The sequence below is a fragment of the Phasianus colchicus genome, chromosome 7 (assembly GCF_987193195.1).
Source record: "Phasianus colchicus chromosome 7, bPhaCol1.hap1.1, whole genome shotgun sequence".
In the NCBI taxonomy this organism is placed as follows: Eukaryota; Metazoa; Chordata; class Aves; order Galliformes; family Phasianidae; genus Phasianus; species Phasianus colchicus.
The window spans coordinates 33,573,190-33,588,218 of record NC_143442.1 but is presented as its reverse complement, the minus strand read 5'-3'; the positions used below and the strand labels follow the sequence as shown (position 1 = coordinate 33,588,218).

General features: G+C 38.7%; 1 protein-coding gene across 1 annotated transcript in view; it reads right to left on the bottom strand.

The window, feature by feature from the left end:
* Positions 1-15,029, bottom strand: part of SPAG16 (sperm associated antigen 16) — a 356,401-nt gene that overhangs the window by 145,172 nt on the left and 196,200 nt on the right. The window contains exon 12 of the mRNA XM_031604580.2: positions 4,725-4,910. Within this exon, the coding sequence (XP_031460440.2) occupies positions 4,725-4,910 (186 nt within the window). The remainder of the gene's footprint in view (positions 1-4,724; positions 4,911-15,029) is intronic.

Genomic DNA, 15,029 nt, shown 5'->3' with positions numbered 1-15,029 from the left:
ATTTGTGTCACGTATCTAACGCTCCAAAAAGACAGAAAAATTCCTGATTTGGGCACAGGAAAGCACAAGTTGTCAACAATGGTTTTGGTGTATATTTGGAAAGAAGTAAAAGGACTTAAGAATATCTTAACAACCAGGTAATCTATCAGTGGTGGTACAGGATAATTAAAAGTGATCATGCTGTACATATATATATATATATATATATATATTTTAAGTTTTCAGCAGAATAAATGCACGAGAAGACTACTCAGGACTGATCATCAATGTTAGCTATTTTTTAAACATTGAAATAAAATTTTGACCATGGGAGAAGTAACAGGGACTTAGCCCAAATTTATTCTGTTAAGAGAAAGTGAAAAAATAAGCGGCAGATATAAAAACAGCCAACAGAAAGCAGCAACGGATCCCATTCTGAGAGCTTTATTCACCTGGAGGTCTGCTGCAGGGCAGCACGGAATTACATTTCTCCATGGCCTAATTCCACTGAGTTTTGCACTGGTGGAAGGAAGCAGAGAAAAATGCAGAACTGTACCAATTACTATCCAGTGGATATAGTGGAGGAAAAAAAAAAAGCTTTCACATTATGTCTGAATGTTCTGGCCTTGGTGCAAATAATTTCTCAAGCTTAAAAGCATAAATAACATTTTTTTTTGCATTTAATAGAGAGTCTACAGCATATGTTTACAAAACTAAATAACCACCTGTGTTTACACGAGATATACGAAGTTCAGTTTGATTTGCATGTCAGAGATCAGGCTGTGAATCTCTGACGATATTTACAGTTGGATAATTGAAATTAATCCTACCAAAATGACTTTGACAGTTCCGAATTTATGGTCTGAGAAAACAATCCTAGAACTGTTTGCTGAGCCATTAACATGGCCGGCTATGTATTTTCAGTCTAAGCTACACTGATGAATAAAATCAATTTGCAAGTTACAAAGCCTATTCCCTTCTTTCTCTTCCTCACTTCCTGTTCAAGTTGCTTCCTATAAATCATGAAGGAGATGGGATAGTCTTGAAGATAGGAGAGATACCTGAGTTTTGCTGCTTTGCTTTTTATTCTCAAACCATGCTAGGTATGTTACTCATCTCTTCTAAAGGCATTATGGCCTTGTTATTTCCATTTCCTCTAAAAGCAGCCAACTTCCCAGGAGAACACACAGTCCCTCCAACACCCTCAAGCCCTTCCATACCTTGGATACGGTTACATCTTTGCATGTGCTTGTCTCTTCAGGAAAGGTGAGAGGTGCTTGGGTTTGTGTCTGTTAATGTTTTCTGTTTTGTTTTTGTAAAATCAGAACAGACCTTTAAATAAAGGGCATGTAAGCTGTCAAGGAGAAGAACACTTAACCACAAAGCTACCTCATGTTATTCTCCTGGCAGGAATGTTATTCGTGGCTCAATATATGACAGTTTTCCAACCTTCCCAGAACAAAAAAGGCTCAAGAAAAATATCTATTAAAGAATTAATTCAGCAAGTTTCACCTCCTAATAAAGAAAAAAATTAAGCATTGAGAGCGCTCATTTTTCTTATCACTGGCAAACAATAATCTAATTTAATAAAATGGCTGACAACCTTTTCCTATTTAAAAGGTATCAGACCCTGCATTCTTTGGATTCCAATAATGGATTTGACGACTGTGCAAATTGCACCTGGTTTTGGTACTAAAAGGACAAAAAACCTCTCCACTTGAAGGACACGAAGTTCTGAACCACAGAAAACTGTTGTAGGAATCTTAAAAGTTATTATTATTATTATTATTATTTTTTAGGAATCTATAAAGATATGTTCCTAACATATAAGAGCAGCTTCATGAAATCTGAAACAAAACAAAAAGACAACTACCAGTGTTTAGAGAATTGTACACAATTGTATCTCAAGTATGTATTTAACATTTCCCTTTTAGAGAGGTGATAGTTGACAATTTTGATATTCATCTCACTTCCCACTGCTCCCCAGTATGATGCTTTCCAGGAACACTCAAATTGAAAGCAGGCATGCAGGCATACATCCAGATATACATTAGGGATGAAAGGAAGCTCTCGTTTATAAAATGTTGATTTCTTATTCATAGAAAGAATTAATCACAAGATTAAACAGTAACTGTGATCACTGATCATCATCCTATTGCAAGTATGTTATCTTGTGCTCTGGCCCCTGCTCAGAGACAGCTTTGTGAGAGCTGGCAGACATCTGGAGCAGAATTCTAAAGAAGATGATGAGTTAAGACATTTGGGGAGGATTTCTTTCCCCAAGCATTGCAAACCTCTGTGGCAAGCCTGCTCCACCCTCCTGCTTTGTTGCACACGCTCAGACCATTAAAAGCATCTGAAGGAGGTTACAGACTGACATGGTACATTGAAGGCACAGCTGCCTTCCTTTTATCGCAGAACTCCAGGCACATAAATTTACTGGGGGCACTCAGGACAACACCTAGGATTAGTTTTGCCAAACTCATCCAATTTGCAGGCAATTAGTATTGCAAGCCAAAATAAATTCCAAGTTCCTTTGTATAGTATTTCTGTATACAAGTATCAATAAATCAACACTCCAAACTAAAAAAGACCAGGTTGCTTAACAAGCAAGTAACTTTCTCTTCTCACTTCCCCCATCCCCCTCAGTAAATAAATGCATGAATTGCCATATATTCTGTTTGAGCTTATTTTTCACTTGAATTCAGTCAACTTAGGCATAAGGTTCATTGGCAGCTGACAGTTCTGCAGAATTATGTCTTCGGTCAGGCTGTCTCAAGCTTGAAATCATCACATCACGATGGATCCTGCTCCCTTTAGCCACGGACAGTTTGGCACAACTTAAGGTCTCAATAATTGTAAGCTGATATATAAACCTTCCACATCATGGCTGCACTCCTTACTGTCTTATTTTCAAATGCAAAATACTCTTCAAATACACTGAAGGTAGAAATGAGAGCTGTTAATGAGTGCGAGTGGGAGGCATGGGTTGGCAACGAAGATTTGCTTTGATACCTCTGACTACAAAAGCTTCCTCGGCAGAGAAGATGCTTCAGAAAGTCCAAATAAAACCTCCCTTATGCAAATTCAAAACCATTTCGACATAAAATTAAGACTATTCTTAGTATTATTTTTTAAAAGTCATGCATGTGTCATAAAGGATAATCGAAGTATTAAAATGCTACAGCAGGTTAAGAAAAGAGGCAATGAACAATGCAACAGATTCCAGGCATTTTCACACTAGAGAAGAACACTGACCCTTAATTTCTATTACTGATAGTGAGGGTGGAAGCACCATCTGTTGCCAGAAGTGATTGGTGATTTCTGCAGTGCATCCTACTTCCTTGAACTTTGCCAATCTTTTTGGCTATGGCTTTATAAAACTTGAGCATTTGTTCTGAGCTTGTTTTAGTTTCTGCTCTGAGCTTAGTCAAAATAATTCACCTGCTTCAAAAATAAGCAAATAGAGGAAGGATGCATACATTGGTAATGCCATAAAGAAGAAAAGGGTTTTCTGATGTAAAGCTTTCCCAGTTCATAACTTGAAGACAAGACTGAAAATCTCATAATAGCAGAGTTCAAATCCATTCTCAAAAAACTTGACTAAATTAGAAAATTCTTAACCATCTCAACTGATTTATGGCTAGTTGGCCAGTACAGTGGTACTTCACTTACAACGAGAACTCTGAAGCAGCTTCCCCAAGCATGACCCCAGTAGGTCTCTAAGTGTCTGCTGCAGGGCTCACTGCACTTGGAGTAGACAGGGAGGGATTGAAGCAATATAAGAGAGAAGGAATTCTCCCTTGCTTTCTCAGTGAAGCTTCCTCCCCTCCTCTGGGCAACACTCCTTTGGGCAACAAGCTTGAAGGAGTATTTTGCCTCATTCGAAAGCAAAGGGAAAGAGGATATGACAAACCCACTAGGAGTGGGTCATAACAAACCAGGGAAAACACAAACAAGTCTGAAGAATTCTGTAGACAGGCAACATTCAGTTGTTGAAAATCAGATTTAAGACAGTAGAGTGGTTTCAGTAACGCTATTTGTAAGTTATCCCTGAAGTATCAACTCCAAACAATATCCTGTTCCATTCCTTTAAGGTGCACATTATTCAAAATATACCACCTCAAATACAACTGAAGATAGATGAGGAACTAATGATTAATTGGTAAGCAAAAATGTACTTGTATTTCTTTAAGTACCTTCATAGAACGCATTTGCCAGAGCAATAAAGAAAATGAAGAGGTATAGTTATTTATTAATCAGGAGTCACCTTGCCAAAACTTAAATAATGAATAAAATAAATTTCCACTTGTCCAACTTATGAATGTACAGCACACTTGAATTTTAAGTTAGAAATATGAAATGGAAAACTCGTTTGTATTTTTGTTCTGTTACTTATTTACTTTATGTACTGAAGTTTCATAAAACCACGACCTTAAAAGCAAACAAACAAAAACGAATAACAGCAATAAAAATGACTGCAGAATTGCAGATGCCAAATAAAAGGAAACAGTCTTTGTGGCACTATCTTAATTTAAGTCCTTCTCTGCTAATTTGAACAGCCTTCTCTAATAAATGTCATCAAGGTTGTTTTTCTTGCACCACTCCCTTTAATCTACTCATGTTCCTAAAGGGAAGTCCACAAGTTGGTGTCAAACGTCTCTTTGACTGGGCTGAAGCATAAAACACTGATTATTAATTACAGCTATCAACCAGATAATAAAGAATTGCCAGTAATTCCATACCTGTTGACATCCCATATTTTACTTGTGCTGTCCTTAGAGGCAGAAGCCACAAAATCACCACACGAATGCCACGAGCAGTCCCATACAGCTTGGGCATGTCCTTTGAAAGTCAGAACGCAGCCCCCTTTTGAGAGGTCCCATATCCGTACTGTTGTATCCCCACTTGAAGTGACCAACTGAGTGCCACTGTTAGAAGGAAAAAGAAAGACTAGTTAAGTAAACAACAGTAGATTTTATATATAAACATGATATTTAAAAAAAAAACATTTTCTGATGCATCATAGACAAAGAGGTCACATATTAGATATCAAGAGAGAAGAAAAGACATGAAGTCATTATTTCCCACGAGAAAACAAATACGGGTCCCAGAAATGACATTCCTACTTTGTGCAGCCTATTTATGAGCTTATTGATAACATAACTGAAGCCCAGGAAACCACTTTCAAAGTAGAATAAAATAGCTTCAGGGAAGAATATATTTTTTTTTATTTCTCAAATCCATACCACTTCCTATATATAAATTATCATTTAATTGTAACATTTTTGTCTTCTGACTCACTACACGTCATCTCATGCACTCACTACCTATTGACTTCAGATATGAGTGTAGTTCCAATGCATTTAAGTGTGGACGCAGTGTGTCAGACTCAAAGCTCACCTGGTTCAGCAACTTACATTCTGTCACAAAGAGGAGAGGACTCTTAATGGGAAAATGGTAAGAATGAACGTGTAGAGTAGTGTAATACCCTCCCAAAGCCTCTGTCTCAGGATTTCTTTGAGACAGACACTGTACATTGTGCTTAACAACTGCTTATAGGCTGTTTTTCTCATGACTACCTATTTTTGAACACATGCACGCCTCCAGTACCCGCAATCTCATGTTAATGAGTTCCAAAATGTAATTTGGCATTTATAATTATTTTCCTGTCCTAAATACCTTCATTTGATGCTTCTAATTCTATTGGAATCTATTACGATGCGAAGTAAACACTGACTGCACATGAACACTCTTCCAAGCCAACAATGATACTACAGGTTCCCTACCACATTATTTTACCAGCCAAGCTGCAGACTCAGCCTGCGGACTCATTCCTCGCACTGAAGTCATTCCATATCTTTGACCATCTTTTGCCATCCTTCTCCACATCTTCTGAGATGAAAGAAGCACTGAAGAAACAGGTACCCAATGGAGGTACCCAGCAGCACAGCAGTGCTTTCAGTTTCGTTCCTTGTTCTGTTCATTCCATCAGTGTTTTTAGTACCACTGCACAGAAATCCACAGAAAAGATTCCTTTCCTGAGTACCAATAACTAGTTTAGAGAAATTACTATTTATTTTCCTCATATGCATTATTTCACATTCATCTGCATGGAATTTCATTTGCCATTCCATAGTCAACTTTTCCAAACTGAATTCTTCTCCTGCACCTTCTTCACACGGACCCTTCATTTTTATTGCCATCGTTATTCTGATCAGCAAACCTTTCCACTTTTTTTTCTTCCAGTGTCCAAGATCATCCTAATAACTTCAGTCCCAGCAGAGATCCCTGAGGGACACAGGTAATTTCTCCATTCAGAACATGACATTTTATTCCCATTCTTTCACCAGTTTTTCAGCTCACAAGAGATTTTTCCTTTTCTATTCATGGCAGCTATGCTTTTTGTGAGAGTTTCTGTTGAATGACCTTAAGAATCTACTGAAAACCCAGGCAGACTGAATTGATGAGATCTCCCTCATTCAGTGAGCCCTGCAGAGAACTTCCATAGATTTGAGACGATTTCCTAAATCGCGTTGAAATTTCCCAGTGCTTCAGTATAACAATTGCATTGAGCTATCCTGAAATGTTGCCCTTAATATCATTTCTACCAGTCCTCCCAGTATAAAGGTTAGATGGACTGATCTACATTCATCCCACGGCCTTTTAAAACATTGAAAAAGTTAATGCACCTTAAGTGATATAAGTAATACTGGAGGTTTCCTATTATATTTATGGAAAAGTTAGTTAAAGGCCAGAAATCCATCAACCTTGGGTATTCAGACTAATTTCTCCGCAGTTATCTCACCATCATCAATACAAAGATTTTGACAAAGCATATAGGTTTAAAGCCTGACTGAGGGCTGCAGGAGGAGACCCTGATTTTGTCAGGGAATAAATGTGTTTTCATTAATGGAGCTCTCGTCATTTTAATAACTCGAGCTACATCTCACTTGTGGAGACATAAAATTAGCAAAATGACAAATTATTGTACCCTTTACACATTTAGGAAATCAGAACTATTTTAAAACAAATTCTGAAGCAGGTATAAAGTGGGACTGATGAAATCTATAATTGATTCAGAGGGTAGCAGGCACTGCCACTGTTGTGAATCACAAAAGAAGATTTATTGCTTATGCATTTTTTAATATATAATCCCCAAAATACCACATGAAGAACTCGTTCCTTGGGCTGAATTTTAAGAAGATACTGTCCGGGCAGTGATGAAAATCTTTCAGGAAACAGATATGAGCAGGAAGGTAGTTCAAATGGATTCAATTTGGCAATCTGTGGCAGGGGAAGGAGTTACAAATGAGGTTTAGCACTCCTTGCAGATCAAAAGGAGAGCAAAGCAGAGACACAGAAACAAAAGCACAGCCTGTGGAGGAGAAGTTTGGAGGGACAGACTGATAGCAGCTAAGGGGCAGACGTGCTCAGAAGCAGAGGGACCCCAGCACCCCAGCCATTGCAGCACGAGCTCCTCAGCATCCCTCTCTAAACTGCACCATCACTCTGTACACATGATACAAGGTTACCTGAAGTAAAACAAGACCATTAGGAAAAGTAGATTTTTTTAATGATTTAGCACGCCAGTCTCTAATATCTGCCACAATCCTCTACTGAAGGACTGATTTGAAAATAATTTTTTTAATACAATAACATATGGAAATGCAACATTATATGCTCAGCCTTAAATTTACCAGCAGCTGCATACACACCTCTATTTGAATTTAAAATTCATCACTAACAGAGAAAGCTCACATTAATTCTGTGGAGCATGTGTATATATACACACACACACATATATATATATATGAATGAGAGGACAGTGAACAGTTAATTCTTTTTAACCAAACAAATCAAGGAGACACACAATATATCAGGAGAGAATAACAAGCAAAAAATCCTACCCTTTTTGGTCAGCTCACAATAGAGAGTCTATGACATCTGTAATCCCTGAACTGTTTCTATGGATGGGATCTTTTTTCCTAATAGTAAATAGGCACAGTTCTACTTCTCGAGGGAATTTTTCATGGATTCCCAATTGATGCCATAAGCCCACTGCTCCAAAAAGTTATTGTAGAAGACTTCAGGTGACTGATTACCTTCATGAAATACCAGAAAAACAAAGGCAGTTAGTATGCTGATGGTGCAGCCCTACAGAAAGACCAGGATATCAGCAGGAGTGCCTCACTCCTATGCTCTGGGATAATGGGCTCTGCAGGCAGAGCTGAACCTTGAGCTGCTCCAGCAGGGTTACACTGAGGCTCCCTCTGAAGATGGTGTAGCCAGCAGGCTCTTCTGCTTCCCTACATTGGCTGCCAAGCAGCACCACAGGCCCCATCCTTCAAAACATACAAGGACTGTCTTATATCAGCCAAAAAAAGCAATATCCAGCAGCCTGAGACCTTTCTCTTTCAGCCAGAGTGACAGTTTTTCATAACCACTGAGTACACCTGGTCTGCTTTATCCCAAATCCTGGCACAAAGGTTACATTTGCTTTCTCTACAATTTACTTGATAAATAACAGCAAGGTAGGCTTCTCTGCCCACCGTATCTCATCCTCAGGGTCAATCTCAGGCATATGAACTTCAGCAGATGCCAGGGACAGTACTGCAGATAACAATTCTGTTACTATATTCTACGCTGCATTAAGTGTACACAGCACATCTGTGGTGCCAGCATTTGTATGTATTATTTATGTAGTGGTGTGGACGCACCTGGAGCTCTGCAGACAAAGTAAAATGCAGTTCCTTTCTTGAGACAGTTCCAGCCTAAATCAAAAGGAGGTGAGCAAAGCCTTATACGCAGTGCAGGCAAATACTGGTTCTCAAAACAACACGCAGAGACAGCACTTGTGTTCAAGTTGTGTCCTAGAAGAGCTGCAGCAGCAGGTAGCTTCTGACTGGAACTCAACAGCACATCAACATCAGCAGCTCATCAGATAATTTTAAACATGCCATCTAAAGCACCGTGAGATTAACGGCCTTTCACCATGGCAATTGAAAAACATTTTAAAATCAATCTTAAGCAATTGGAAAAATTGTGTTTCTTATTTACTTCTATTTGTGTGATTATTCTAAAGCAAAACTGTAAAAACCACAGGACTATTTGCAGTATCAAAGCAGGTAGACCCTAAGCACAGCAAAACCCAAGGGCAGAACTGTAAGCAGTGTTAAAAAATACTTTAATTTTGCTGACATTACATGCTAAGCTAGAGAAGAAAGAAGCATCTAGTGCCCAGCTGCTTCCTTCACAACTCTTACTAGAAAAAAAATGAGTTGGTCCATCAAAACCAGAACTAATGAAGCCTGAATATCTATGGAAGTGTATTTTGCACCACCACCTTAGCTGCTGATTAAATATAAATACTGGGAATTGATTGATCTTTTAGACTTCGAGCTTTGTCAGAATTAGCCTGCAGGTTAGAAGTTACTAGAGAGCATGGGAGATCGTGTCAGGAACCAGTGCAGAGATGCACACAGAAGGTATGGGGGGGCACATCCTTGTAAGCTGCATTTTCCTGGGAAACAAGGCTAAAAACTGTGAGGCAGTTACATGAGGAAAGCACAGACCTACCACTAACATCCCAAGAAAGCAGTATCTCACTTTTCCATTTGATACTAAACACAACACAAGGGACGCAAATGCCAAGCATGAGTTCAAGCTGCAGTCATTATTGCTCTTCTCTTTTGTCCCGGTCTCTCATAGGCTTGTAACCAAGGAGAGATGGTGAAATCTGGATGAATCATAAAAAGAAGTTGAGGTCAACAGAATATTGAGAAGATTCCCATAAAAAAAAAAAATACAGGTGATTTTTTCCACACCAGGTGGGAGACCTGCCTGACAACGTGGAACAGGACAATGTGGCTAAAACTTTCTGTGGGTACAAAGGAAGACAGCACAAAGCCCTAAAAGAGGAATACATCAGAAGTCACATGGGAACAGCATCTGGCTTAGAAAGTCTTGATATGAGAGAGCCCAGGAGGGTGCTAGGGCAAAACTTGACAAATGTCCTTCCAGTTCCTACCCATGTCCATGCACTCCCTGGTACTCCGTGCTCCGAACCATCATCCCATCCCAATGATTTGCATTTCATGTCATGTGCAGCCATGCTCGAGTTCTTAGCCTGCATATAAATAAAACACTCAGCAGCACAAAATCTGATTCCAACAGAAGTTGCATCCTTGAGAACACAGGCTTAAGATATAATTCACTTTTTTTAGTTATTTTTATTTCCGAAAGTCTGAGTCACATTATTTCAAGTGACATTTCTTATTAAAACCCCCAGGTTTTTTGATCCCTATGGCTCTTTTTGGCAGTTCTTTCCATTATCCTCATAGGCTACATGCTTGTCCAAGCCATACCTTAATTGCAATGCTACATTGTTCAGAATAATCTTAAGCCAAACTTCTATTTATTAATACTCAAAAAATGTCATTTATACAGAAAGCGAAGGCTAGAACACTAGAAACATGAGATTTCTTTTCTTTACTTACATCGTTTATCACCAAAGCTGAAAAAGAACTTTCCAAGGTGCAAAAATCAATCACAAACTGACATTTTATAAACCAATGAGAAAGTTCAAAATCAGGAATTGGGGCAGTAACCAGCAGAGGGTGGATGGCACATAGGTGTGTGGCTTTTTGTGCCATCATTCTCCAAAAGCCTGCCACCGAAAGCTACCAGCTGGAAATCAGCAGAAAGTTCTGTCAATGCATAGTATGCCAAAAGTAAACTCAAGGTGATTTTTCAGTCTTCATTACTGAATTGCAAGATCCTTTGAGCACGTGCTTGTGTCTTCAGATTGACCCATGACAGGGTAACTGTGTTCCCTGCCATCCCACTTGGCTGACAGCTGGGTGTGATAACAAAGGGAAAGAAGTAAAGCATTCTTCAGGCGTGGGTCGCCCTGCCAGACCCTACCAGCAGACACAGCATCATGAAAAGTCATTTTTATTTATTTGACAGAAGTTCATCTTTTTTTATTAAAACTTCCCTGAAGCTGAATTTCATGGCTGCAATGCTTTCAATATAACATGCTCCTACAACCAAAAAAAGATTCCCAGTGTGGTACATACGAATTCTACAGAATGACTTTAAGTTGATTATAAGCACATCCTAACCAGTTGTTCAAATTCTAAAGCATTTTCCCTTTCTGAACTGAGTACTGATGGCAGAAGTCGTCCTATCCAATCATACACAGAAATAGCATTTCACCTGGCGTTTCCCATTGCTCTGACAAGCTTGGCTCTGTCAAAACGTGCAATTAGACCTTTATTTCAGGGCTTTGGGCTGTTCTAAATGCAGCCTACAGTTCTGCACCCAGGGTCAGTACGATGATATTTTGTCACGTCCACAAGGCAGCACATTGTTCCCAAGCTCAGGTTATAATCTACACGGCCTGCAGTCAGACCTACTCCATTGCAATCCATTAGCTTGCTAAGATTAGCCTGGTCCCTCTGCAGAAACACCGAGTGCGTTACCATTCACTGCAGGCTAGTCTTTTTAAAGTATAAAAAATGAGCTAGCTGTCTTTCAACGTCATGTAATTAAGAACAGTTAAATGAGATTTTAAAATAATTTAGGCACCTGGTAGAAGGCAGTTTTAGTCCATACAAAATTGCCTTTTAGGAGGCTTTGGAAGCATGCCAGGTAAGGAATAAAAGCAAAAAGATAAAACTAGCTACAATACTTGGAAAATTAGAGGTAATGAAATGCACGGACAGCAGGCACTGGACAATGCAGGGCTCTGTGCAAGACTTGGAGCCCAATGAATGATTACCTTTGTAATGGTTAAAATTTTCATGAATAAAGTTTTCACATCTGGCGTCCTATAGCACAATACCACACCCTACCTGCCATGACATAAGAGAACTTCAGCATCCTGTTGGAACTGGAGGAGATCATACTAGCTTGGCCAATGAGTCTGAAATTGCAAATGCAGCATACAGCAAAGGTAGATTCAGATTCTGGCCATACAGCTGTGCCATCTTGCTTTAGGATATTGCCAAAAACTAACATGTTTTCCCATAACTGTTATCTGTTCTTTCCCTCCTCAGCATCCATATCAGTTGAACACTTCCTATACAGTACTTATGTATTAAAAAATAAATTAGCGTATTTAAACCACATAAAAACATGCACAGTGCCAATCAATAGCCATAAAATACATTGAACAGCATGTTAATAATGTGCAATGCTTAATATCAACACCCATCTCATTCGACACATCTTTTTTCATCTATTGGAGAGACTCCAAGATCTCAAATTCTAATGAAGGCCTGTTGATGTAGGCAAAAGTGTGGCTTGGAAGGAGTTCAGATACATGAATCCCACATACAGAGCAGATTTATGACCTACATTAACAATGATAAAGTTGTGCCACAGTTCCTCTGTAAGGCAAAGTTGTGGATCAGCCATTTCCAATCCATTATCAGTCCCAAATGGCTGTCCAGTCATGCCTAATTCCAATCAATGGGCAGTAATGAACCACAGTCATCAATCTCATTTGCATGCTTCTACAAAACATCATTTTTAAGCTGCGTATTTATATGCATAGAGAGTTCAAAGAGTGCATAAAGATTTCCCAAGTCTGTGAGGAGTTCTGCACTGACATGGGAACATTTCCCAGGAACCTGGAAGACCAACTCATGCTGTGCAATGAACTCTTGATAGCAAAAGCTCGAGGAAGAGCACGTAACAGTGCATTGGTGCTTATATTGTGGGCAATATCAGACCTCAGAGCCATGCCCTGCTGACAGGAATCTACCCAAAGGCAGGGGATTAGCCAGTGGAGGCAGTGATCAATAGCAAATTAAAGCGTGAGAATGAAGGAGGAGTTGAAATGCTGAATATTAAACAATCCTGGGTGTAAGAAAAAGCAGCATACCAAAATCCATCCTTTACAACAGTGACTTTATGCAGTCTAATATCTGAACGATCAAGGGGGAGAGAAAAAAAAAACAACCACCACCCAACACCAGAACTGCAAACCCAGCTCCTTTTAAATCTGATCCCAGACATGGACACACACTGTGGCCCTCTTCCTTTCTGTTCCCTGTTCATTTTATATATTCACTACCCAAAAACAAAGAATACAATTACAAGCTGAGAACAGGCTTCCACATCCATGTCCTTCAGTGGTCGAGGGAATCCTGGTTCTTATTTAGTCAACACTACCTGGTCAACATTGCCTGCTACTCATGCCACTACTGCAACTGCTTAGTAACTGAAATTATCCAAAGCACTGAAATGAAAAAGGCTGAGAGAAAAAAATATATGCAATAAATGACAGCCACACAACTCCTATCTGGTCTTTGCCCAAGACGAGTTTTCCTCATTTCAAACACCAAATTTTATTGCATACTTAAGACCATTTTGAATTCATTCACAATTGGAAGCAATAATGCAAGTTCCAAGCCTGGAAACAAGATTCATGGCAGGAAATCCAAAATCTCCCCAGGCTAATTTCAGAAGACACTGCCCAAGGGTCAGGAAATAAATTATATATGCTTTACTAAGAAAACATATTAAATACTAAAGGAAAACACTTGGAACTGTTGCCACCATACAGTGGAAGGAAACAATATCAAGAACTAAGAAAGCATAATGAAATCCCTGCAAGGGTTAAATTGCTATATATGAACTAAAATATCAAATTTTAATTTTCTGGCCAGAAGATTAATGAAACAAGTCTACCATATTATTAAAAGCAAAACAAAGCAAGCAAGCAAAAGGAAACAAAAATACCAGAAACCTTCAACTCCAAATAAAAATTAATATCAGTGTGAATACTTACATGAAAACTAAGCTCCTATCTGGAAAGGGATGCTTCCATATGATTCAATTAAAAAAAAAGCGTTCAAATATTTTGGGTTTATTTTCAACTCAAATATCTTCCACACTGCCTCACAATCAAATTGCCTTTCTCCAGTCAACTCTAGCACTAATGTTTTTTTATTTTAACTGCCACACATTAGGAAATGGACATTTTAACATAAACATAGATGTCTCCTTACCTACTCCACTAGAAACCCTTGCAGCAGACTTTAGGGACAAAGTAATTGCCTTTATTGCAGAGAAGAAAACAATAATGAAACAGGAATGTTAAAGACATCAAGATTATAATTGCAAACAATGAAACATAACACAGAAGATTCTATTATAAGAGATGTTTTGATGTGTATAACAACCCTGGAAAGAGCTGGAGTAAGACATTTAGCAGAACCACAGGATTAGATTGACAGCACTGCAACCAACCCAAGCAAGGAATCAGTAAGTTTCCTGTATTTTAACTCCAAACTCTCAAGCACCAAAGCTAGAAGAAAACCTGAACTACCCAAGGCCCAGAGTCTTCTGAGTGAACAGAAGTATCTTTTTCTCAAAACCAAAGCAAATGACTTGAGTATCTGCAAAACAGCATTACCTCTGGTGACTCATGGGCAGCAGCTGTACTAGGAACAGCTGAAACTAAAAGCCAGGGTGAAGCATAGTGCAAAGAGTGCACAAATGGCATGAAGAGCCATCAAATTTCAACCGAATGTTCATAGAGCATATTCACGGCTCCACTGAAGCTGAACTAATACATTTAGAAATATACCACTTTATTAGTGCTCTATAAGAGATTTCAATTGCATTTTCCTCTTTTTCCTTTCTAACAAAGAGTTCATCATACGAAGAGAACTTTTTCAAATAAATTCTATTCCATTTCTGCAGCAGATCCGACTATCCATATAGCTGATGAAAAGTTCTCTTACTTTCTAAGCATCTAAACATTTAAACCAAAATATTAGAGATTGCCTACTAAAACTTTTGTTGTAAACAGATGTACCTTGATATCTGGTTTGGGAAACTGAAGAAGAGTATCACTGCCTTTTCAACCAATACGATGAGATTGGCTTGATGATCCCAATAGCACCTACAGCTGTTTGCAGGTCTAAAATTCACGTAATCAAAGAATGTAACATGCAAAGCAGTCATTTAAAAATAAGACCATTTCTATGTAGGCAAAGCATTCAGTACATTTGAAGATTATTTACCTTATAGAC